This window comes from Hirundo rustica, chromosome 10 (genome assembly GCF_015227805.2).
Source record: "Hirundo rustica isolate bHirRus1 chromosome 10, bHirRus1.pri.v3, whole genome shotgun sequence".
Taxonomy (NCBI): domain Eukaryota; kingdom Metazoa; phylum Chordata; class Aves; order Passeriformes; family Hirundinidae; genus Hirundo; species Hirundo rustica.
In genome coordinates this window covers 1,535,548-1,562,376 of record NC_053459.1, presented here as the reverse complement: position 1 = coordinate 1,562,376, position 26,829 = coordinate 1,535,548, and the positions used below count along the sequence as shown (strand labels likewise).

General features: G+C 43.7%; 2 protein-coding genes across 2 annotated transcripts; both read left to right on the top strand.

The window, feature by feature from the left end:
* The first annotated feature begins 5,081 nt into the window (after positions 1-5,081).
* On the top strand, positions 5,082-6,008 carry LOC120757444 (G-protein coupled receptor 55-like). Its single transcript, XM_040074809.1, has one exon. The coding sequence runs from the start codon at positions 5,082-5,084 to the stop codon at positions 6,006-6,008; it is 927 nt and encodes a 308-aa protein (XP_039930743.1).
* A 17,520-nt stretch (positions 6,009-23,528) lies between these two features.
* Positions 23,529-26,616, top strand: LOC120757174 (G-protein coupled receptor 55-like). The gene is made up of 3 exons (XM_040074333.2): positions 23,529-23,536; positions 23,720-23,815; positions 25,584-26,616. The coding sequence occupies exons 1-3, from the start codon at positions 23,529-23,531 to the stop codon at positions 26,512-26,514; spliced, it is 1,035 nt and encodes a 344-aa protein (XP_039930267.1). The 3' UTR covers positions 26,515-26,616.
* Positions 26,617-26,829: the final 213 nt, after the last annotated feature.

Genomic DNA, 26,829 nt, shown 5'->3' with positions numbered 1-26,829 from the left:
GCTAAACTTTGTTTGGGGTTCTGCTTTTTTTTCTTTTTCAAAAAAGGTTTTTTTCTTCTCCTACTCCTGTGATACAAATTCTGATGCTACTTTTTCTCCAGAAAGATGAAATTACCTCCAAAGCCAGGTTGCAATCTGAAAGCTGTCACTCTGAGCTGGGTTTCTTCCTGCATTTTTCTGCAAAGGGTTGCAGTGTGTGCACGTCAGGAGAGGGGCTGTCAGCACTAGTGAGTGAGTTTCACACTTCAGCCAGAGAAGTTCCAGAAAGCCTTGGAAGCTCATCTCAAGAAATGTGTTTTGGCTGCTGTGTGTCTGACGTGGAAGGTCCTCATTTCCTGCCCCATGGACCCCAGTCCTCTTACAGATAAATATTTTTTTGTCAGCTTGCAGTTAGGATCCACACACCTGAGCTGGCTAAAACTGGCACATACCCCTTAAATAGTTCAACAGCTGCATGTGTGGAAGGAGCTGTCCCTCTCAGAAGCCTCTGAGTGCTTCACTCCTGATCTCCAGTATGCAAATGGAGCAGAAACTGGGGGAAGAAACCCTATTTTTATTACAACCTTCCCTACAACTTTCCACTTTCCAGCTCCTTCCCGGCTCAAGGAATAACTGGAAATTTGGAGGTAGCCACCACAAGCTCACAAAAGCTCTCACCTCCATCACACCAGGTAAAGGCCAGGCTGAAGCCCCCGACTTCAGAGAGGAATTGCTCCCCAATTTGGGGGGAATTGCTCCTGTTTTGACTACTGACTGGAAACAGCTGAGGATTCAAATCTTTACACTTTTTCCACCTTCACTTGCTTATATAAGTAGGCACAGAATGTATTTTGAGACAGGAAAAAAAAAAAAAAAAAAAAGAAAAAGAAAAGAAAAGAAGAAGGAGGGAAAAAAAAAAAAAAAAAAAAAAAAAAAAAAAAAAAAAAGAAGGATGTGGTTGGTTATGCCACTTAGAAAACTGGTAAGGCGCAGTCTGTAAGAAAATCCTTTCATGCTCTGTAGAACACCCTGGACTGAAGCAGTGCTACTGATCTACTTACTGGCGTTCAGGTAAAATTATTCTTATTTTAGTTATTGACTTTTATTTTTACAACAACTTAATAGCAGCATTGATTGTAGACACTGTTTTTAAGCTGGTTAGATGACTGTCATTTTTAAAGTTCAAACAATTAAGATCAAACATAGTATTGTTTAGCTTAGAACAGAAAGATTACTGCTTTTGTGATAAATATAAATTTATTCTGTTGTAATCAAAATACTTAGAAAAAAAATGGTAAGAAATTATCCAGCTACAGATGAAATATATGGCAGGAATGGGACCTGCTGCTCATCGTTGCACTGAGCCATCTTACTCTTCTCCAGTACATCCACAAGAGAATCACTTATATCTAACCTGAATAATGTTCTAGGAAATAGATATAAACAAAGGATGTTTTTGCTAATGATGCTTTCATGAATAAGAATACCCTTAGTGTAACACCTCTAATCTGTGCTCTCATACAGATTTGTGTGAATCCCAGCTAGAGCCAGATGAACTCGGACCAAGCTGCAAAGAGGAAACCATTCATGAATTCTGCTGTACTGCAAAAAAACCCTAATGAAGCTATTACTATAAAACCTTGCTGTTTTACAGTCAACCTGTTCTGACCATTTCCTAGGTCAGACCACCTTTGCTGCTCACTGAACCACAAGGTCCTGTGATGGGGAAACTCAATTGATGTTTAATGAGTCCAGAGGAAGTGGAAAATCCTCAGCAGGAGAAGCTGAGAACAAATGGAGCAGCGATGACGCAGAGGGTGGACCAGCTAAGACACACTCTCTTCAGTGCTGTTAATTACAGGTTCTTATATTATCTTTTGGTTTCTAGGTGTTGTCTGAAACAACCCTAAAGCCACAGGATATTCCTTCCAAAAACCTGTTGAGAACAGAGAAATTTTCCTCAGAGGACTGGAAAAGAGCAAACAAGGTGCCTCTCTTAAGAAAGTGGAAAGGAAGGAGTTGGAAAATCTGGATCTGTAATCCTGGCTTTAGTATTTGAAAGAAATATTGGAATCACCTACCAAAGAATCTGTTTGCAAGCATGCAGAACTCAAGTCAGTGGTAAGTAAAAATCTGCACAGATTAATCTGAGAATGACTGAAATAGGAGTAATTTGACTTCCTCTGTGACTCTGTCAGCAAAGGGAGATGGAGGTGCAGGAGGGGGAAACAGGCTTCACACACTACATCTAAAGAAATTCTCATAAGCAAAGGAGGCATGAGCAGTATGAAATCTCTGTATGATTAGTGAGTACACACCAAGATTCTAATCAGTGTCTGCTCTATAGGAAAAATGTCTCTGGTACAGTTCAGTATCTTTCAGGATGAGTATTATCAGTATTTTTACTAAGAATTTGGGCAATGCAGTAAAGATGATGCTTATGAAAAGACTGCAAGGTTACTTGTCAATGAAAATGCTCAAGTGAATACTGAGCAAACATTGCTTAGTCCAGAACAACTGCAAAAAATTCTTGTGGATTACTCAAGATGTGAATTTTAAATTTGAGACACTAAAATGATAAAAAACCACCATGTTCTTTGACAATCAGGCAATTATCAATTTAAAGGCTCTTTTCTTGAAATTAATAATTTTCTGGAGTAATGCTACATGTAATTTGAATTCTACCAATGAATTCTAAAGAAAAGGCATTCAGTGAGCTGGGGATACAAGAAAAGCAGCACCAAACCTCAGACTTTTAAGAGTCATCATGCACAATTTTCTGATGCATTTACAAAGTACACGAAGTGCTGGATTGACAGGTGTTGTCACTACCCCAAAATGTTTCGTGTCACCTGATTTTTTTCCCCAGGTAGACAGATGGGTGCCCTTGGTCACAGGACACCCATGCTCACACTCGAGCTCGTGCTCCCATGTCTCCTTCCCTGTCCTGCCCCTTGGTGACAGCAGCATCTGCCCAGCGTGATCCCTTGTACACACGGCACCAACCCAGCTCCGTGTTTTGTGTGATTTTCTCACTTCTCACATACCACAGACATGTGATTTCCTAAGCAGCTGCTGCACATTGCTGGCTCAATATTGATTTAACCTCATCTTGATGACCAAACCAAGGTTTTCTCTTTGCTCTCGTTTTGGACAGATAAATCCACTGATAACATCCAGCTTTCCTAAGGTGACAACGCCGTGAGAGCCCAGCTCCCGTGGCTCTGTCCAGTTCTCTGCAGGTGGCAGTGGCACCCAGCTCCTCCCCAGAGGCCACCCTCACTCCTACAGTGGGGTCGCACAGCCAGGACAGTCTCAGTGGTGTGCATCCCTTAGTAACCCCCACCCAGTCTGTCTTAGGTCCTCATCAGCTTCCAGGCAACCATTTCCCTACCTACTAAACAGCCCTTGCTCTAAACCCTCTTTTTTCTAGTGTTATTCACTTGTTTCTAGGACACTTTGCTGAAATATAAGTGTCTAAAATCCTCAGCCTTTCCCTCAGGTACTTCATCAAAGATAAGGGTCTGGTAAGAGCTCTCAAATACTTATTTAGCAGTTTTCTTTAAAAATCTGTGAAGCTTAGACTCAACAATTACAGAATTGCTTTAATCACATTTGACATTCTTTCCTTCAACAGATAAATTAGATGGAACCTTTTCCAGCCGCACTAATAACATCCATACTTCATAACAAGTACTGGGCTGGACCTTCAGCTTTATGTGCCTGTTCTTTCTGTAGTCTGAGCAGGAAAATAACTGTTTCACTAATAGGAACATGTTAATCTCTGAGTGCATTCTGTGTTCAGATACAGTTATTTCCATTATCACTCACTGATTCCTACACACCATCCCACCTCTGACCTCCAGCACAATGTCAGCATTCCTGTGAAATTAGTGGTATAAGAGTTGGAAAAATGCAAGGCTATCTCCTCAGCTGTTCTCAGCTTCTCTAATTCTTTTAAAATATTTTATTTCAGCCATGCAAAGAAAAAAAAAATCTTTCAATAGTTGGTTTTCGTTTCTTTAGCAAAGTTTAGCTCCATTTGGCAGTGCTTAAGAGATGTCAGTTTTCATCCTCCAAAGCAAAGATTCTCCTCTTGATCAAAGTCTTCTTAAAACATCTTCACTTACTCCTAAAATTTCTTTTGAGCTACTTGGTTGGCTGAACTGAGCTGGGAACTTCAACTACCAATTTCTTATGCTTTATTAGGGCTTCTTGTGGTTTTGATTTAAAGAGGTTATAAAAAGCACTTTTAAAGCATAGTTTGTTAAAGCATATGTATATTTTTAAGAACAGTGATAAAATTCAAGACAAATTAATTTCTTTAAGAATTGCATTATGAAGATGTCATGGCTTCCACTTGCTGATTTTTGCTGGATTATCTAAAATAACCACTTAAAATTTGAAGTGCAACCCCCAAATTTAAACAATGCTGAAAATTAGGCTAAAGTGCAAAAAACACGCTTACTCATTTTGCACCTAGATAAAAGATCAGTCTTCTTAAGTTGACCTTTTAAAATACTGCTTTGGATATATGAACTGGATAAAACTAAAATATCGTATAAACGCGGGTACAGTAAAAACACATCAGCAAAAGCTACTGATGGGAGCATGGGGATTCAGATATAAGAGTAAAATCCCAGCTATCAGATCAATATACCTTAATATGAAATGATAATTTCATTCATTTCTGCGTGGCATCAAAACTAAGCATAAGTGTTAGGGAAACTTCAGCAGATGTACAAATTATTAAAGATAACCAGTCATCTTTGGAGTTTTTGAAAAAATGTGTTAGAATGAGTCAGTCTCTTCAATATCTGAATGGGATTATTTTACATAGGATGGTAATCAGTGGGTGCTGACTACTTTCCCCTGAGAATCAAACTCCCTTGTAACATATCAAGTCAGTCAAATTAGAAATAGAAAGCTCTGTGCTTGAAAGGTTTCTCTTTCCATAATAGACAAAGGCTGATCGAGCATCCAGCTCAAGACCAAAAAAATGGAGAATTGTGTTTGCAAGTATCTTGGTTTGGCTTTCTTATGGCATTGACTTTGAGTCTTACGCATTTCCAACCCTCTCTCTTTGTCATTTCAGGGATGAAATGACCAACAACAGCGAGGATTGCAATTTTACAGCCATCGACAGCCTGGCATGGACCGTGCAGCTAGGGATCTCCATCCCCACCTTCATTCTTGGGCTGATTCTCAACATCCTGGCCCTGTTTGTGTTCTGCTGCTTCTGGAGAAAGCAGACCAAGACCTCTGTGTACATGATCAGTCTGGTCCTGGCAGACGTCCTGCTGCTCCTCTCCCTGCCACCAAAGCTGTACTACTCCGTCACCACAGCGCCTGGGCTGCTGTGTTCCTTCATACAGGCTCCTTACTTCGTCAACACCTACACCAGCATCTTCATCATCGTCTGCATCACTGTGGACAGGTACATCTGCATAAAGCACCCCTTTGAAGGTCGAGCTAACCAATCCCCCAGGTGGGCGGTCTTCATTTGCTGCTTCGTCTGGGCAGTAGCTTGGATCTGCAGCATCCCAATTTATGTGTTTCACAAGAAGGAACATATTAAATGCTTTCACAACATGTCGGACCAGACATGGAGTGTCCCCTTCATCGTTTCTGTGGAAATATTTGGGTTTCTGATCCCGCTTGCAGTGATGGTTTTCTGCTCTGCTCAAACCATCTGGATCCTTCTGAATCACAAAACTCATGCCAAAAAGAATGTAGAAGAAAGCGGCTCCTTGCGAATAATCGTCATCAATCTCGTGGTGTTTTTGGTGTGCTTCACACCCGTCCACCTTGGGATCTGCCTGCAGTGCCTGGTGAGGCAGCACGTGATCGTGGGCTGCAGAATGAAGCAGACCATCAGCCTGTTCCTCCAGGTGTCCATGACATTTGCCAACCTGAACTGCTGCCTCGATGCCATCTTCTACTATTTTGCTGCGAAGGAATTCTGTAAGAAAGCACAGCTGAAAAGGGTCATCGAGCTGTGTCCTGTCTTTAAGCCCTGTGCCATGTGATGGAACTGCCAGCAGTGGGAGAATGCCCCTTGCCAGGACACTGACAGTGTTATGCCTCACATGGCAGGGACAGGGCCATAGGGAGAAGGACAATGTTTTTTCAGTGAACGCAAATCTGTTCCGTATTTTTCTTCTCTTTGATGAAAGATGAAGGAGGAAAAAGTTAGATTAAGGAACCAGCATTAGCAAAGTGACAGACTGACACCAAAAGAAGCATTAGCCTTGACAGTACCTACAAAATGTGAAAAGCTTGCCAGAGGAAAACTAACCAGATCATGGGAATGTCTTCTAACATAGCTTTTGTCATAGCTGCACCAGTTTTTCCTCTTATATATGTGATCAGAAAGGTGTTGCTAAGAGCAAGTACAGAATTAACTATTCATAACTTTTCTGGCTTAGAAGGTATCTTGGCAGTTAGAAAGCAGTATCCAGCCAGAAGTCTGACTCTGCAGAAGGTTGGAGCTCCTCTGCTTTGGGCAGCTTGGCCAGCCTGGGCCAGCAGTGAATCCTCCCTCCTGGAAACATCATAGACTCAGGGGTCTTATGAGGGACAGCAGTTTTTGCTCTTTCATGGAGGACATGCTGCCCAGAATAGAAATCCAAAGGACTACCTCAGGTACCAACCATTCCTGATTACTGTGCTGAGGAATCATCGTGGCTTTCTCCTGCGATTTTAAGACAGGTTTTGCCCATCTAAATCAAAACAGCTCATTCAAATATAAGGCTTAGAGAAAGACTGAATGTGTTGAACTGTGTTTCTACATCAGTGCATTTCTATCAAAGATATAACACATGTATGAAATTTCTTCTGCCTGTCTTCTCATTCCTCCTTGGAGCAGGGGAATTAAGAAAGCAAGCCCTGCGTCACAGAAGTTTGGGGACGGATTGATATTCTCCTCTCTCCCAGCTGGAAGACTGCACCAGCTCTATCCAGCTCATTCCTTAGGGAAGTCCTTCTAGCCTGTACTGTACACTTCTCTAAAGATCTCTGGGCTTGTCTAAACCCTTCAGGTCAGCACTTCTGGGTTGTCATCGCCCTGATGCCATTTGCAGGTTTGGCTCTGACACCAACCTAAAAATTCCTATGTTGTGATTTAAGCCAAGCATTTCTTGAATCCTTATCTGGGCATGGTTGGTGCTCATAACCAGAAACACTTTTGCAAAAAGAAATCATATTCTTTGCCTTTCTCAAACAGCTGTGAAAATAGTCTAAGACTGCTGGTAGTCAAGTTTCTGGGGCAGGTATTCCCTTTAGTCAAAATGTGAAAAGAAATTACCTTCTCTCTGTTGCAAATTCAAAAGAAAGGGATCCAGTTTTGAGAATATAATTTGCTGTCCCTCAATTCCCACAGAAATGATTGACTGTGCAAGTAGGCAGCTGCACATATCTTATAGTGGGCCTAATATGAACATTTTAAAACTTGTTAGTACTAAAGCTATGATCCACAGCTGAGGTGAAGAAATATTTTTATCATCATCTTCGCTGCTTTGTGTAAAGGAGCAAGAGGAAGAACTTCCCAAAAGAGTAGATTTTCTAAACATTATTTGTTACTGCCTTGAGCACTCAGAAACTTAACAGATTTTCAATATGGATTAAGCTTTCTTCTTTGCACCTTTCATATGACTTTGCTTACAAAATGTGTGTGTGGGGAAAGATGATGTTTTACTAAATGAACTGTGCACATGAAGTGTATGATTTGTAAATAACATTTTAATTTCCCAATCTGACAGCAGGATGTAATTCTCCTCTACCTGCACTAGCTGCCTAAAAATTACTTGGCAGCAGCAACTGTGACCCATCACACAGGGCTGGTATTATTAAAGTTAGGGCTAATTAAGCTGCAATAATGGCAGTGGTGGGAGCCACCGTGAGCCACTGCTGTCAGGACTCAATCTGCTCCTGGCTGCAAACCCAGACTACAAAATTTGGAAGTTAATCTGGACTGTTTTCTTCCCATTTATTGCCACCAGTGCCACTTCTTTGTTGGCCTAAAGCATTTTAATGTTTAATTTCATTTGTCTAGATTTTGCCTGCTGTGTAAGTAAATGAGAACAGACTCACTAAGCATGCTTAAAATTTGAGAAATGAAATGAAATTAAAATGAAATTAAGAGAAAGAAGGAAGAAAGCTAAGCTGTGTTGATTTTACAGCCTATTACAGTAGTCCTATTTTTTAGCATGTAAAAGCACAGGTCTTTTCAGCTAGAAGGTATTACTTTCAATTCACTGCTTTTCAGGATGAACTTACATTCAAATAATACACTTAAGTCTTGTCTTTGACCTGCAGCTAAGAATACAGTTCTTTCTAAACCAGGATTATACAGGCTCCTCTAGGAAATCCACTGTTAACTCTGGAGCATCTCCAGTTGTATTTTTATACCAGGACAAGGTGATAAAAATCCTTCTGCAGCTTGAGAAGATACACTGCAATTCTGATGATGAATAAAACTGAAAAGCATTTGACATTTTAAAAACCCAGACCTTTCTGAGCTGATACACAGGTTCAGTGCAACAGAAATGGTTTCTTCTCTCTTGATGTTTTCTTAAAGCACAGAAAAGTGATGGAGACCTGAATGTGAACCCCTCACATGCTGAGGTCTCCTCCCACTGCCTCAGTTGTACTATAAAGTCAAAGAAGCACTGTCTCAGTGGAAAAAAAAAAAATTAAAAAAATCAAGTGCTAACCAGAAACACCAAAAACAATGCCTTCAAAAATTACATTTTCAGTTCTGCCCTCTTCTGTGAGTTGAACAAAACCACAATTGCACAAGTAACCACGGAGTTTACAGAGGTGCTGTGTTTAACATTAATTTTCCTGGATGTTCTGGACTCTTTCAGGCCACAGGTGAGAATATTCACAAAACAAATTTTATTTTTTATCCAATTAAACTTCTCCAACAGGGCCTTCGGGTCTTCACAACATAGAAGAGAGCTGATTTTCCTTGAGGGCATTTTTATCAATGGCAGATTAGTCCATCATTCTACGATTAGCATTTGTTCTACCATCAGTGTGATTCCCCATATTTTATAGACTCACATAACTGAAAGACAGAATAGCATAAAAGTAGTTTGGACAAAAGGGAAAAAACCCAACCCCCAATTAAAACAAGCAAACAAAAACTCCCAGCAGACAAAACCACGCAGTATTTGTTCCCCAAACTCCTTTTCTGTCCCTTTGCTTGGTGGTTTATATCATCTTCATTTCCTGCTTGAGCACAGAGCTCAGTGACACTCCACTAATTCCTAATGCTACAAAAGCACCATCAAAACAGTGCTGGACTTTTCAAAAAGTCCTATTGGCCAAGAAGTCCCTTCTGAAAGATTTTCAAGAACAACATCAAAAAAAAGAAATTCAACTGGTTTAATAGCAAGTTGAGGATCTACTATATGAACTTTTTCTAGCCTTCATCATAGTGCTTTTATGATGCATGATTAATGAAGGCACCAAAGGGAGTGCCCAAGCCTAAGTCCAAGCTCTGTCAGCCTCACAAGGGCTCACAGATGGGCATGGGCCCCGTAGAGCCAGTCCTACGTCTTTTCGCTATGATTAAATACATTAGTTAAAAATATAAACCAGACAGTTTTCCATGTGAGGATGAGCAACCACAAAGAAAGGCTAATAAATGTCACTCTAGTAGTTTGTCATATCAAGTAACTTCAAGTGTTCAGGAAACTTCCCACTGAGGAGAGCAGCCATCTCCTTGCTCAAGGCAGCCTCTAGATCATAACAACAAGCTGAAACGGGCTGGAAGACTGAAATTCATCTTCAAACAGACATCACACCAAACCTCACAGTGGTATTTCACTCAGGGGTTATTCTGCAACACCACAGCTTAGCCTGCCTCAAACAAGAGACAAACCAAGGCTACTCAAAGGTGTAGACTTCTGCATGCCCCACCAAAGTGGTTTTGCTGAGGTTTCCCGCTCACATTCAGAATATTTTCCACTTTAGGCCAACTGCTTTCTCTGAGTCTTGGGCACACTCTCCACCCTTCCATGCAAACACAAGGACAGGAGCTGTGCAGAGGCAGTGTCCTCTGAGGAACTGGGGATTCCAGCAGGGGAAAACAGAGGCCACCCATCTCCTGAGGAGATTGTCACCTGCCCTAGGAGCCTGCAGGGACCTGCTCAGCACCACAGTGGCAAATGGCAGTAGCTTGAACAATCCCTTTGTGGAGCCAGGGGGACAGAGAGACTTTGGCTGCCGCACCCCAAAAGGTTTCCCAAGGACTTCTCAAGGAACAGTCCTCACAAAGAGGGGCAGAAATGTGCTTGCCCAGAGGAAACTGAAAAGAAACCTGCCTGTTACTTACACAGCAGTACAAAGGGGAGAGCTGGCTTGGCTGGGTTTCAGATTGGTGGGCTTGCTAAACATGTGGGGAAACACAAACTCCACACAGACTCTTACGGCTGCGCTCCTGGCACTGCCAAAATGGGAGAACAGCCTGGAGAGAGCAGCCAAAGGCTCAGTTACCAAAAGGGGCAGCAACTTCTCTTGACCTTCAGCTGCCGTGCGTGCAGGAGGAAGGAAGGCCAGAGGAAGAGGAGCAGAGGACGCCGCAGCAGAGCGGTTTCACAGAGGGTGAGCTGAGCCTGCTGTCAGGGAAAGCATCTGCTGGGGCAGTCCGAGGCGGCTGCAGTCCAAAGACACAAATCTGCTCCCAGAAAAAAAATCACAAGAAGCACAGAAAACCCCTCTTTGACCCCTCTTCTTGCTCAAGGCAAGATTTTGGGTGTCTCCCCAGAGGTGTCCCCAAGCTGCTGTGTGTGTACCTGCCCTGTACCCTTTGCCACTGCATCTCGCACTGTGGCTTTCTTCAGCTGCTTTTGTAAACTCCTTTTGTAAACAGCTAAAAATATTTCTTCTATAAAGGTGTGTGGTAAACAGAAGAAACCAAAACCAAAACAAAAACCCAGCTCTTTTTTTTGTTATGTAGCATTAGACTATGGAAAACATTAGGTGAAGGCTCTCGTGCTGCTCCTGAACACATAATTAAATGATTTTGTGTTGTCAAGAAAGCTATTTGCATTGGAAAATCACTCCTAGGAACTGATTGCCACAAAATGGCACTATGTCATGAGCATTGACAGTTCTGTAACCTCAGTGTTAGCTTGAAAACTCCAGAGAAATCAAACTCACCCCTTCCGCATGGATACATCAGGCTCACGTGAGCAATCCTCTATCTTTTTAACATCAGGCCAACACAGACACTGAAGCAAGTGTTAGCGCTGAAGCACACCTGGGAAGACTAAGAGCAGTGGTATTTCTCTAGTGCCTTTCATCTGAGGAAGTCAGAATGACTGAAAGCAAGTGACACGATCCCCCGCTGCACAGACGGCACTCTGGCTACTGCCGCAAACGTGGGAAGCAAAAAGCTGAACCAGCTGGGCAGTAGCCAAGCAGCTGGTGTAGTTCAGGCCCTGCAAGGTCATTCTGTGTTCCTGGAGTGGCACAGTTTGTTGCCTTTGGCCCTGTCAAAAGTGTTGTTTTCATTTATTCCGTTTTGAAATGTATAAAAAAAAAGAAATGCTGGCAGTACTCACTGCAGCATACGGCATGACAGAGGGCTCACCAGAGCCAAATTCATGCTGGACCTGTGGATTTTTAATTCATTCTTTTTTTAATCACCGTCATTTCTGTCTCACCAAGAGGTCTTAGCATTGGCACTGCTTTCTCCAGCACCCGCTGTTCCAAGGTGAGGACTCATCCTGCCAGGAATGAACTCAAAAACCAAGTCAGACTTACTGTACATCTATAAAGGGGCACCAGGACGACATCCACATTGTCCCATTTACACCACCTGACACCCTTCACTGCACAAAAACCCCTCACTCAGCATCTGGCAGCCTTTCCACACCATGTCCTTTGTACACACTGCCTGGACTGAGGATCACAGTGCTCACCTGTTTAAAGCAGGAAAGGCAGCGCTGTGGGAGGCAGGGCATGCTTGCAGACCTCATGACAAATCTCAAAGCTGGCCCATGATGCAGGTGTCTTGAAACAAACACATCCTGCTATTTATCTTCTTCTCACCCCAGCTCAGTGCTTCTGCAAGTCTTCCATTAGCCAGGTTTTCAAGCCCCAGTTCTAGACATACATGCAGTGCCAGCTTCCTCTGGGGCAAGGAGTGTCCCAGAGGCATGAGAAATGAGATTTCCCGTGAGATATGCCATCCATGCAGTCACCTTGCAGTCTGCTCCATGGCACCCAACTCGTGCCCAGAGGTGCTGCCCAGGGCAGGCAGCTGCTGCTGAGCCATTACGTCTGGGGAAGATTTGAAAAATCATTTGGTTTTCCCCCACTTACTGAAGCACAGCAGCTTCAAGGACAGCTGGATTTCCACGTTAAAAGAATTAGGGGTAAATGCCTTATTTTGTTCTCATTAAGGTTGTAGTCTACTCATTCCATTTTCGTATTTCTGACACATGGAAAATCACACCTGAGAGACATTGTTCCACAGTTAATCTTCGTTCCAACCAAGATGGAATTTAGCCAGTTCAGTGCATGCCTGAAGTCCAGTTGTATTTCTGGCAACTGCAAACACCACTGATGCCCACGATCACCACATCAAGACCCTAATCCAAACCCACTGTTTTCCCTTTTTAAAAATGTGACTGCAGGTAAACTCATGAGAAATTCCTGTGACAGCTCTCAGAGAGAACAGAGAAACTCTGCAGGTTGTCTGGTCCTATGAGCTATATATAAAAAATGTATATATTTTATCTTTTGTGCAAGGCGCTGAAATGAAACTCGAGTTTCATTTTGGCACAGCAGCCCCAGCGCTCAGTGCCCCTCTCCAGCTTCCCAGAGGTGCTCTCAGAACTCTGTTTCAGAGCTGCATTTTGCCACACTGTGAAGAGTGGAAACAACGGCTCCCACCTCAAGCAATGCCCAATCTTGCAGTGTCAAATACAGAAGTAACTGAGGGTCCCTTAGCAGCCCCTGAAGAGCTTCTGGCATCTCCAGCTAGAAATTCAACATTTAACTTCTGGCTTGCCCTCAACAAGGAGCAGTCTGTCCTCCCCAAGGACAGCACGGTGCTTGGACATCTGGGCTCTCAGATCAGCTCTCTGTGGACTCGGGTATCTGTATCCTGTAGGTGAAATCATACAGATGCTTATTAATTGTCTCTGCCACCCCAATCAACTCATTACTGAAAAAGATGCAGCTGATAATTATGCCAGATGCTAGCTGCGCTCTGGAAAGGAGACCACACATGACTGCCCTCGTAGGCTAATGAGAGTTCAAACAACCATTAGTATCTGTATCAATCTACTAATTGCCTGATGATACGGGGGAAAAAATGAAGATTTTGGTGTTTTTCTGATACCTTTGATCTGTTTATTTGCTATGTTACTATGGTTCATTTCCCCTTCACTCAGGTTGACACTGGCTGGGTAATTTTTCTCAGCACTTTATAGAATCATACAAAAAAAGGGAAGAATATGCCATTTCTTTTAAAAGATGCTAATGCCTCCACTGTGAACCTTTGACAGACAGTGCCTTTCTTTTGCTGCTGCACCAAGTCTTACCCAAAGGCAAGCAATCCCAACCCAGTGAAAGCAAGACTTGCTTCAGTTTCTACAGCAGTTGAAAAAGTTACTGAAACACTTCAAAATAATCAAAATAACTGCACCGAATTCTTGCAGATCTTTGTCCTTCTTTTTCCACTGCATTGAATTTTCTTAGGTGTGCCCAGCATGTAGCAGTTCCAGTAAAACCAAGATCTCTGCATGTCTCCAGCTCTCTCCTTCTCATGTACTGAGACCACACTGCAAAGCTGGGCCCTGTGACATAATTGCCTTGAAACCATAGATCCCTTGGCAGCGTAAAATACTGAAACCTGAACTGTGGTGTGATTCTTTTAGGGTTTTTTGTTGTTTCTTTTTCAGTGTAACAACAAACCGTAAGTGTAATAAAGACAGTAAAATTGTTCGAAAAAGTATCACCTTTAAAACCTGATTCTCTTCAGGCTTTAGTAGTAAAAACACAAAGATATCGTGAGAATTAAATCTTTCTCTTGAAAGTAGACAGTATGATTCGTTTTGAGTCACAAACTTCTCTAAATTACTCCAAACCACATTTGCTGAATTTACACAGTGAAACCTTCTGTTCTTTGTTCTCTTTTGACTTCCAGTGCTAGAAATTCAGCTGGGGGAATTCAGCTGGACCATCTCTCATTTATATATCTCTGTCAAACAAATTCTATGCCAGCTAAAGTCCCCGTTTTACAGGTGCTTTCTGGCAACACACAGACAGAAGAAGAGACCAAAGGTGATGTCACAGCCATAGTCTCCCCAGCAAGGATGCTGAGTGTGAAAACAAGCACATGCTCCCTTTCCATGCTCATTCTGGAATGCAAATGCCCGCTCTCTCTTACACCATTACTCATGTAGGGCTCAGCCTGATGCTTTAAGTATCATCACTCACAGATTTCAGCCCAGCTCAGTGGGAATTGCCTCTGTGTTGGCTCAATACTGCAGGCAGGAGAAAAAGAGAAGCAAAAATAAAGAAAAATATTCTGCTGTCTCCTAGCTGCACCGAGTACCATCATATAAAAATATGTTCAGGGCGATTTTTAGGACAGAATTCACTACCACCACTTCCAGCCTCACTCCAGCAGACCAAAGAGTGAGAGTTCTCCCCTTTAGAAAGCTGACAAGATTGAACATAAAATTTTTCAACAAAGAACACACATTATGCACTCTCTTCCAGCTTGCCTCCACCCTTCTCTCCCTGAAACACCCTTGGTCACACAAACCATGGTTTGGTTTTTCCGTCACCCACGTTTAAGCTGCTGTCTCTTATTTTCTGCTGCATTCTTCCTACAGTTTGACCCTTGTAAAAATCCAGAAGTATCACCAGATAAATCTTTCATCCTGTTTGCACCCAGTTCACCCACTGATAGAAATATTTTTCAATGGCAACACCAAATACCTTAAAAATTAATTAGAGCTCCGTGTGGCTGATTCCATCATCAAACTCTGCCAATGTCAGAGTTCCACCCACACCAAGGTCTCACCATTATTAGTCTGGTCTCTGAGACCTTGCTTTTTCAGTTGTCACTGTAAAAGGAGCAGTCAGATGTTTTCTCAGTTCCTCTGACTGGAAAGAGAAGAGGGCACCCATGAGCTTCAGTAAGATCTGTAAATGCCAAAAGGTCGGAGATACATTACCAAGAGGCACTTCAGTTTTAAAATAATTTCAGGCTATTATTTCTAAAGCAGTTGGGTTTTTTTAAGAGTGGGTGTCTGAAGGGTTGAGCTTTTTCTTACTGTAACTAGAATTCAGAAACCAAAAGTGTAGCTCAAAGATCTACAAACCCCATCTACCAAGAGTAAAGGTAAAACTCAGCTTTTTTAACCATCCGGACATGAAGTCACAGCCAAATTTTAGTCATTGCAATTAACTGGACAAGTCCTTTTGGGCAGGCTGTCAGCAGATGTGGGGCTGCACCTAGGAGCTCCAGTGACCATCCCCTTCCCACAGGGTGCATCCTGCTGGGCCTGGGCCTGGGGAGCAGCGTGGGGAGCCTGGGCAGGTCTGCAGGGATGCAGCCAGAGCTTTGAAGATGAGGAAGATGTTGCAGAGCCCTTTGGGCCATGACAGCGACACTCACGGCTGAGCTGTGGTCTTTTTAAACATGCCTCCCTTTAAACCTAATAGCAGGATGTTATGAATCATCAGGTGCTGACATTTCTTCAAATATTTAAAGATTTTAACTCCACTCTGTCATGTGGTTGCCCATTCCTCTAATACAACCATACACACACTGCATTGACAAAGACCTGGCACACAACTTCAAACTAATCCCTTTGAAAAGGTCAGAAAGTCAGGAAAATGCATATTGGAAAGCAATATTAATAAACCATTCTCTGTTCCCCATCACCACAGGCAGCTGAGGACCAGGACATACTGGTAGTGATCCAGAGCACTTTCAGTCTCTCAGCAAGTCCAAATTTTGGGCTGGTTCTGCTCTTCAATAACATCTTTAATTTTCCAAGTGGCTGTACCATCTAACATACCAAATACATCACAATCCTTCTCCAGGTCCTAAAATAATAGCAATTAATTTTAACATTCTGGGCAACATGTTTTTGTCCCTGACCATGGCCTTGGCTGAAATTCAAACCCTCTTCCATTCCTGAACTTCACACCTACATTTTGGCTCCTCAACGTTACCTTTGAGTTCTCAAAACTGGCTTGTGGCTCACTTGTTTGAACGGTTCCTTACAAAACTTTCCACTTTGCTTGTTGTCTTGCCTCCACCTAAAGCAGGCGGTTATCCACAGGCAGGGAAAGGAGAGCCATGCCTGTGACACCCACAGCGGTCACTCTGAGCAGCCATCCCCCTCCTGCCCTGCAGATCCTCTGTCCTCTTTCACTTCGTGTTCTCACCCTCGCTGGCAGTCACCTGTCCACAGAGCTCCTTTCCAGATTTGGTGCTTGCCAGCAAGCCACAGCTGGGACTCTTCTGAGAATCTGCCCCAGATTTCCCTCAGCAGTGAGAAAAAGCTGCTTTTTCCTGTACACTGAAAGCTGTGGGATTGAGTCACTTTTCTTCTCAGGTCAGAGAGCTGAGACCTGAAGATCTCGTGTACATCTGGAGCTGGACCTTAGCTTAACATGGTGCTAAGTTAAAGGTGAAGAACTGGGGGTAATGAAATGACCGACATGCAACACGAAGAGAACACGAACATGAAAGCCCTGCCTGGGTTTCCTTCTGGCTGAGAGCTTCACTGCACAGCACCCAGACCCTTTGGTTTGCCTTCAGCAGTAGTCAGTCTCCTGACCCTTGGAGAAGACAGACCCGTATTAAACAAAACACCTTTAAACCCTGAGGGCACCTTAAAACTAGCCCGTCACCACAGGCAGAGAGATTTCTGAAGTGGAGATCACCCATCTCTGAGCATGGCTCACCAGGAGGAGGCATTGAGGCTCCACAGAGGCAGAGCCCCTTTTCTGCTGGATCCCCTGGATCCCCTGGCTACTGGGATGAGGCTGAAGGCAAGCTGGGCTTCCTCAGTGCCTGTGCAGCACAGCGCTGCTGGACCCGGCTGTGAAAACTCACCGGGATGCAACCCAAACCCCAGCACTCACACTCGCTTTGTGGTACCAGTGTGTACAATAAAAATTGTGTTGGTGTGTGCAGCATCAAGCTAACAGATTTAACAGCATCACACACCTTTTTTCCTCCCCTACCTTGTTGCTCACATGTTGTTAAGACCTGGCTAAGAATCTCTGTCCTGCTGAGTAGCAGCTGCTCCTACCACGAGTCCCTTGGATGTTGGTGTGGGAGGTGCCATTGAGCAGAAGAGTAATAAGCCATAATTATAAAGTGCATCCATATGTTTGGGGGAGAATTCCAATCAAATTAACATGTGTGGGGTTCCCTCCAAACATGCATCTTCTTCTCAATCCAGACTCATAAGAGCTCTCCTATACAAAAATGGTCAGTATTTCTTAGTTCGATAAACAAGGTCAGGTTAAAAAGAAGAAAACAAGTACAAAAAATAGTTACTCTTTTTAACTACTCGAGAGGAACAAATTTTAAACCAGCAGTTACAGTTTCAGGCAGAGATTTGGCTGAAAAGTGGCAGGCTTAATAAAGTGCAGTTCTAGAAGTTTGGATTCATTTTCATCTCAAATTTGATCTGACTTTTCACAAGTTTATGAGATCAGAAAGAATGGAATAAACAATATTCTGGATGCTGGAACAATTTACTCCAAAGAACCAGGTGTCAACACTGAAAAACATGAACCAAGCATCATCTCTGGAAAAGCCAGATTACAGTAAGACCATTAAAAAATAAAGATTTTGTAGTTAAAGAAAAATATACTCTAACACTTTCTCCCTCTCCCCACATAATTTAGATCACAAGCCAGACTGCTAAATCAGCATCAGTGTTATAGCCCTATTTAGTATTGCTTCAGTGGTTGTGGTTATTTACAAAAAAATGCTCAAGACCAGAGAAATTTTTATGCTAAAATATTTAAATACTTGACTTTAGAAACCCTTACCAGGAAAACAACAGGAAAAGGATGTGGCCTGATAAATGCTTCTAACATCTTCATCAGTGTCATATATTTATTCATATGAGTTGGATTTCACTGAAAATTAATAAGTGGGAGCAGTCAGAAGTGCAGGTGTGTCACAATACCAAATGAGCAGCTATCAAGCTTCATTTTCAGGAAGGAAGATGACGTTTTCTAACTCACAATGGATGTTGTCCACTAAAACCCTTTAAACCTAACACTGAAGGGGCATTGTAAAAAGGCAGAGAGCGGTGTAGGCTCAGTCTGTGCACACCAGCCCTCTGAGGGAAGCAAAGCAGGAGGAAGAGGAGGGGGGAGATGGCACGAGGGAGAGGGCAGGAGCAGCAGGGTGAGGGCAGGAGCAGCAGCTCTCCCTTCTTTTCGTTGAAATCCAGAGTTTGGGGTTTTTTGTGGAGCCACTGGGCCCCTTTCTGTGGGGACCACATCTCTAACTCTGCACACGCAGATAGCATCCTGTAGATAAAGAGGCTGGCATGAAGCTCTCCCTGCCCCACTTCACACAGCCTCACCCCAACTGAAATGGCATTGAAATTAATCACAAAGGCGGAAAGATTCAAATTAATTGGGTGATTACATACGTACGAAACATGAAAGGAAATAAGACCTCATTTAATATTTCTTTTGTTTGTTACTACATACTATCAACACAGTTTCAACACTTACCACCCGAGAGTAGTTAATTCAGAATAGGAAAGGGCAGACAGACAAGTTTTTTTGGAGGAATGTAGGACTTCTAGAAGGGCGTGAACATCCAGCCGTAATTGATGCAATGTTGTCCCTCCTGGGTGGCAGACAGAGCTGAGCCCCAGGAAGAAGCAGGCGAAAAATTGTGTTGGTCTTGGCTATCTGGATCTGGGAAACTGCACTCCATTGCAGGTGTGTTGTACAATCTTTGGAAAATCCTTCTTACTATCTCTGCTTTGATTTCCCACACATAAATTGGAAAAAATAAACCCAAACCCTTCCTGTGCCAGCAGGACAAGACCAGAACAGGTACGTTGAGGACAAAAAACCCAACACTGGCTGTGCCCAGCAGGCAAAGCCTGTCATAGTGCATTGAGATGTCCTGTGCAGAAATTTAAATCACCCTAAAAGTGGTTTGTCCAGACACAAACACCACACCTCATCAGCACAGCATTCAGCAGGGACAGCATTTGATAAACAGGTTGTAATGTTAGCAAAGCACCAAACAGATGTGTCCAACTATGCACACAAAAGGAGGAAAGAGATTTTCATTAGCAGCCAGCTCCTCTGTGTGCTCTACCTCTGGTGATAAAACATTCAATTTTACTAGTATGTCATGATATCATAAATACATGCATTGCTGCTGACCTGTTAACACAAAATAGACTGTGAGTTGATGTTTGGCACAATGGTACATGCAGTTTACATAATGAAGCAATAGAGCAGAACACAGAGAAAGCAAAATGAATTCAAGTAAAACCATTTTTTTTTAAAGTTTCCCTTCCCCCCCCCCCCCCCCCCCCCAGCAGGTCTTTTGCAAACCTACAATTTTGTAAGAATATTTTCTTTGAGGAATATCTTATCTATAGAAATTCAGGAAAATATAGGTTTGTCAGCTTCTCACTACTGTCATTTCATTCCTAACTACTAACTAATTAATCTCTTTCTTAATGCTGATTTTCTAAACTTGGAGGTTTGCTGTCATTCAATTTGTGCTACCATAGGAACACTGGAAACCATGATTCAGCTGCCAACCTGAGTTTTTCTCTTCACACAGTTTTTAACTCTTCACCGACAATCCACTGCTGGCTCCAATCACTTGACCCACTCGAGACACACTTTTTCTCTTGCCTAAAATGCCTCTTGGGTTCTTCTTCCATTCTTTATTTTCTTGTAATGAAATGACATTTAATGACCTTCCCTCCCTGCTGTAAATACATCTGGCAGTTTCTCACAGACACGCTGTGCCATTACACACCCAGAAACAAGGCAAGGAAAACTGACTTTTCCCGTTAAGAAGAAACAGAACCATGAGATGTGGGGTCTGATTGAGACTCTTGTGGTCACCACAGGGTGCATGCAGTACCTCAGCCAACCAAGCAGCACAATTTTGGCTCAAAATCGAGTGGAAGTGCCTTTTGGAAAGGAGGTCCATTTGTGCAGTTTTTTTCCTAGAGCTGTATATGCAATTCACAACTGTGAAAAGTAAAATGAGATCTTGATCATCTTCAGTAACTGATTTATTTTTTTTTTTTCCCACCTTGCAGAATTCCAGCCGAAGCGCCTGTCTGATCTTGCCAGGTCTGCCATCTGATTTGGAAGTTGCCGTGATCTCTCAGGAAATACTAGATTTGCAAAAATGCTGTCTCAAGCCTTTCAAAGGTAATGATAATTTGAAGACCAGTGTAGCTAATGGTTTAAGTAGGAAAAAAATACCTTAGAAGTGTCAAAATGACTCAGTCAGTAGGCAGAAGGGACGCATGGGCTGTGATGTGTTATGCAGGGGTGCACGAGCCTCACTTGAACGCCTGCTCTGCGGAGCCAGAGAACAACTGAAAGTGCAAAATCTGCAACATCAGAGACAGATCTCCAGCAGTTTAAAAATTTCAGCACTCTCAGGGCACTGAGATGGAAAATATCTAGCCTGCTGCTCTGGACTCAGAAGTCCCGCAGGAGCATCCTCAGCTGATTTCTCTGCGGAAACCGAGATACGTCTCTCCAAAACCACTGGATCCGTTCAACACTGAACAGTCACGGCTCAAAGAGCCATTGCCGCTCACCTGCTCTCCCGAGCAGCAGATCCAGCTCCTCCAGCACCGAAGGGACCCTCGCTCCCCGGGGCACTCTTGCACAGCCAGGGCTGGCCGGTGCCCCCCTCGCTCTTTCGGCGGGCACCGAACGTCAGCGCCCGCGGTCAGAGCGCGGATTCGGCACAGCGGCTTCCCGGCCCTGGCCCTCGGCCCCACCGGCCGCACGCACTCAGTCCCTGCGGCCACTTCCTCCACAGAAAAGCTTCATTTCTGCTGTTCCCGTGCTTTGGTCTTCTCCCCTAACCATCAGAGCTTTTGGCTCTCCCTTGCTCGCCATTCCAGGGTGAGGATGCCGGGACAAACAGAGCCGGCGAGGACAAGAATCTGAGCGCTGGGCTGGTGAGGACAGGTCGGGATAAACTGAGCCACACAAAAAGCTGTTCTCCCCGGTGACACACCACAGACACACGGCAGGGCTGAAGCCGAGTTCCTCGTTTCTCCTGTAGCCACGAGATGGAGCAACTCAGTTACAAACAGTTCCACAGAGCCACCGGGTGAAGGTGATGGGACATTTCATCCCACTTTCTGCTCACCCAGAGGCTGCAGGCAGTTTTGGATCACAGCAGCGGATGCTCTCTCTTCTCAAGCAGGGCAAATACTTTTCTCACTGGTTAGGCTATGATTTAAATCGGTAAAAAACCTCATCATGTCTTCACTGCACAGCCCCGTGTGGTTACTGACATGTCATAAACTGGAAGGCTGAGAGCAGCATCAGCCCCATGCTGACGCCGTTCCCAAGAGCCAGGACTGACAGCAGGAGAGCCAGGACTTCGGCTGGCACAGGCCAGCGCTGCAAGGAGAAGGTTGGCCTTAAGGACAAGCACATGGAATCAGCAGAACTTCACTGGCTGCCCCTGAGGGATGTGTGTGTATCCTGAAGGTGAGACGAGTGCCTGAAGGTGAGGTCTGTGTGGCAGCAGTGGTATGGCAAAGTCCTCAATACCAACAAAGCAATGCGTGTGAAGCAGCTCCTGCATCAGGAAACAGGCACAAGATGATGCATTCAGCACCTGAAATAACGTGGAACAGGAGGCTCTGCATACACTGGTGGTGTTGGTGACACACACAGAAGTGTCAAGGACAGAGGAGAATGTGTAGAGATGGCCCCCTTCTCCCAAGTCTCCAAGAAAAGGGACCCAAACTTGGACCTGGGGACTTTGTGAAGAGACACATCCCAACAGCACAGAGTAGAGCCTGTGTTGAGAACAGAAAGGTTCCTTGCTGCCCACTGCTTTCTCCCCCCTGCATCCCAAGTAAGCTGTTAAGGAACAGTGTGAGAGTCCTTCAAGGGCTGTCCCAACCTTTCCATTGTGCTGCTTACTCAGATTCATTTCACCCTCTCCATCAGCCCTCAGCGACACACTTTTTCATCCATTCCAGTTTGAAGAGAGAGGAGCCTTCACACCTTGCCCCAAGTGCATTTGTACCCCTGAGCATGCCTTCCTGGCCATTTCTTCTCTAAAAAAACCCACAAGGATTCTGCTGGAAAAAAAGCAGATCACTCACTGGTCGTGGCTAAACTAACCCTGACACTGCTGCTTCCTCATCCTGCCTTTCCCAGAGCATCTCTCTCCAGATGTGGAGTCTCACGGGGCTCTGTGCAGCTCGGGGACACCTCGCCCAGGCACACCTGGTTCAGGACAGCCTCCAGCAAGGTGGGCAGTGCTCACATGGCTCAGAACATGAGGGTCAAAGAGAAAATGAGACAGAAGAAAAAGCACCAAGCGTGTGAGGGGAAAATGTTGAGTGGGAAGACAGAGCACCCGCTCTGAGCGTTGGTGGCAGTTTCAGAAGTGGCATCTGCAAACCCCAGAGGGGGCAGGAGCACTGAGAGCGCTCTGGCACATCCGTGCTGATGGCAGCCCTGCTGCCCACCACCCAGGCCCACGTCTCTCTCCGCGGTGGTGGTGCCTGCCTGTGCCGTGTGTGGGGATTTGTTCACATCCATGGTCACAAGACCACCACAGGATACACAGAAGTGAAACCTAGCTAAAAATGAGATATGGTGCTATTCATTCAAACTTGTATTGGGTTTTTTCCTTTGGAGGTGTTTTTTTTTTTTGTTCCTTAAATAGAGTAATTTAAACTAAAATACCATGGGAGAGCCCCTAAGGGACTATTTCTTCTCTCATCACCCATCCCTCATCTCTTTCACAGAGATAGAATTTTAATTCAGCCAGTATAATCCTCAGTTTTGAAATTTAAGTTGTGTGCAGAAGACCAAGCAAAACTACATCTGTGGCCTTTCTTTCCGTTTTTGGAAAGAGCACTGCAAACATACATACAATGGCCAAAAAAACCCACTTTTTTCCCCTTCCTACCTGTACAAAATCATTGCCAGATACTCTCCATGGGTATATTCCCTGCTCCCTAGGAGTATCAACAGATGTAAGAGTAAACCTTGACTCTTTTGAAACACCAAGTGAATACCAGATGACCAGCTGAAAATCAGCAATATCTTTTTCGTTTCTGATATCATTAAAAGTAAGGGAAACAATGACAGGATTTAGCTCAAAGCACATTTTGACAACTAACACTCTACCCATGGAGTAGATCAATAAAATCCTGTATTGGACAAAACCAAAAAAAAACCCCAAAACAAGCAAACAAACAAATTTAAAAACCCCCAAAACAAAGTCTGTAGAGGCAGAATTTCTGTTACCAGAACCTCATTTTAAAGGGTGACTCATGGAGATGTGAGTCCCACAGAGCCATGTATTTACGTCCTTAAATGAGCTGTGTGACATCCTACGTACATAGTGCCTGCACGCAGACACAGCGTGGGGAGGCCAATGCTGTCATGGAAATCTGTGATGAAACAAAAAGCAGCAGCACTTGGTGCTTTCTGACATTCTGACCAGCAGCTGCTTTGCATGCAGCAGACTCCGCTGCCTTAAAAGAAAACACAAGGCCACAGAGTTCCACAAGCTGAGAAGGAGAAAAAGTCAACAACTAGAGCACAAGGCAGCCCAAAGGTAAGATGACAAGAGATATTTTACTATAGCAAAACCTTGCCTTAAAAGCTTTTCTCTGGTCACGAGATCCAGAAACTAATTAAGTATTACATAACTTGCATTGCTTACAGCCTAGCTAACTTTTTTTAATGACTGAACAAAACTGCCCTTTGAATTTATGCTTTATATAATATTTTTTGTGTTTTTTATTTAAATAAACCTGCACTACAGACCCTAGTCTGAAATATCTTTTAAACATAGCAAGAATTTTCTTAGTTAATCATCTCTGACCCAACACAGATGAGAGGCTAAAATCCTATTTCTCTTGACCTAGAATTTCCTAGATACATTATCAAACAAATTAAAAACAAGACTGAAGAAAAAGGAAAGTAGTAATGAAATCTCCTACAGAGACATTGAAGTAAAGAACTTTTAGTATTTATTACTTTTCAGAAATTCCTTAATTTCCTCCCTTTGGCTCTCAGTGATGGGCTCCCTCCCAGCATCAGATTCACAGTGCTTCACGTTGCTTTTCTTACTTCTAAGCCAGCAAGTTACAGAATCTCATTTACCTGCCCTTACTTTGTCCTTAAGGAGCAAAGAACTAAATTTCCTTTTTGCTGATCTTAATCTCACTCAAAGAGATCTTAATCTCCCAAACCACAGTAAGGGAGAGTTTATCTGTGAAATACTCAGGGGGGTGATTTGATCTGCAGGACAGAAACTTTGACTGCTCAGTTGACAAATCTAAAACAGAACAGCGTCAAAATCAGCAACTTGTGTAGGAAAGACACTGGTTTGAAGTGAAAACTAGAGAACAGCAGAAAGCCTTTTCTGTGTGCTGATGGAAAGATCCCTGACAGACTTTATTTACAGGTTCCATTTCCTGTTATGGAACTGGCTGGAGGAAAGGATCAGGTATTCCAGGGTATTTGCATTTTTAAGTGACTACAGCACTGCAGAAACCAATGAGCACTTTCCTAGTCCTTATCAGGAGAGTCTGAGGGCAGGATCAAGCCAGAACCCTTCCTCTAAAGAAGATAATTACTTTGTGACCCCAGCTCACAGAGTGCCTGCCTCGACACTTTTAGTCCCCTCTCTGCAGAGGAGAATCCAGCTGCATGTTTCCTGTAACTCCTGTCTCTGCCGTGGTAAGTCTGGCTGATTTAGACAAAATCTCATCCTTCTACTAAAGACTTAACCTCTGCTAGAAATAGCCTATTGGAAGCTTCCTGCCTGCAGCTTTTAGACGGCTTTTACAAGGGCCAGTGGTACTCCCAGTCCTCCCTCTTTGTGCAGGAGTGGTGGGAGAGTGTGCAGGATGGCAGTGACTGTACGGGATCTTCACATTAATAAATGTGTGGGGACCTTTATGTTCTTGGCACTCTGAGATCTCTTATGATGCAGGAAACCGGATCCACATAATTATTTCCACCCTTGCGATCCAAGAAGCCCTAAAATCAGGGCCTGCTACCTTGGTTCTGGAGAGATTGAATTCTCCAAGAGGATGGTACAGTCACATACTCTGTCCAGCCTAAATTACAAGACAGCACAGAGTGGGGTTACAGGTAACAGTGCAAGTGAGGCTTGGACAGCAGGAAGCCCTCTTCCCCCTTGAGGTATAAACTTGCCCCAAAATCATTGGCACTGAGCAGTTTCATGTTACTGGGAGCTGCAATTAAGCACACAGCAGTCCAAGAGAGTGGACACACAGAGACCTTATTAGTCTTTGTTCTATATCTTCTATGTGATCTTCATCCTTCCTTGTGGTGATTTTCTTCTCTTCCAGCATACCTGGAGATATGAATGACACCCATGACAAGGGCAATATCAGTGCTACCGTGGAATTGTTCCAGCTCATCGTGTACACCCCCACTTTTATCCTGGGATTGCTGTTCAACATAATGGCTCTGTCCTTCCTGTTTTTTAAGGTTAAAAAGCTGTCAGAATCTACAGTCTACATGATAGCCCTTATATTCCTGGATACTTTGCTGTTGTTTACTCTTCCTTTTAAAATCATTTCCTACCACCTTCAGGACAGCTGGAACTTGGGGTCTGTGTTTTGCTCCACCTTGGAGAGTCTTTACTTTGTGAACATGTATGGCAGCATCCTCATCTCCCTGTGCATCTGTGTGGACCGGTACATCGCTATCCAGTACCCTTTCGCGGCCCTCACCCTCAGGTCCATCAAGAAAGCTGCCATGGTCTGTGCTCTCATCTGCCTGGGCACCTCCGTGGGGACAGTCTCTACTTTCCAACTGCATGGAAAGGGCCACAACATCTCGTCCTGCTTCCATAACTTCTCCAAGAGCACGTGGGAGAACGCAGGCCTGTTCAGCACCTTGCAGATCATCTTTTTCGGCAGCATGGCAGCCATGACTTTCTGCACTGCCCAGACTGTCCGGTGCCTGAGAAGGCACAGAAACCCCGAAAACCCCCAAACACACAGCACCAGAGCAGAGAGGATCGTGGTGACAAACCTGGTCGCCTTTTTGGTGTGTTTCACACCTTACCACGTGGCATACTTCGTGTACTTCTTGGTGAAGAACAACATTGTCCACATTTCTTTTCAACAAGTGCTACGAGACACTGTTCAGGTGACCCTTTGCTGGGCAAACCTGAACTGCTGTCTTGATGGGGTGTGTTATTATTTTGTTTTAAAGGAGTCCTTGGAAGACACATTGCAAAACAGTGAAAAAAGAGCCACGCAAAAGCCTTGATTTATGTACTGCATGTTCATTACTTGGGATGATGTGTGGAGAGGTTTTAGTGGAAAGTACAGGGTTCTGAACTTCTTAACTAAGCAGTTTGCTTTAAATACTCACAGCTGAAAATATTTCCTAAAAACCAGAACTAAGTCCATTTCTAGAAGACTGTTCCTAACTTTTTTAATAATGTCTCCTGTTATTTATGGGTAAAAAAAAAAAAAACCAAAACAATTATTCATATAAATCTGATGCATATTTCTTTGGTTAAGATTCTTCTTTACTTTGAAAAGAAAAGAATGTTCACTTATATGTGGTAGCATATTTCAG

Coding starts and splice junctions, on each gene's coding strand:
- LOC120757174 (XM_040074333.2), top strand. Junction 23,816..25,583: donor GAGCACAAGGCAGCCCAAAG/GTAAGATGACAA, acceptor CTTCTCTTCCAG/CATACCTGGAGATATGAATG.
- LOC120757444 (XM_040074809.1), top strand. CDS start 5,082: ATGACCAACAACAGCGAGGATTGCAATTTTACAGCCATCGACAGCCTG.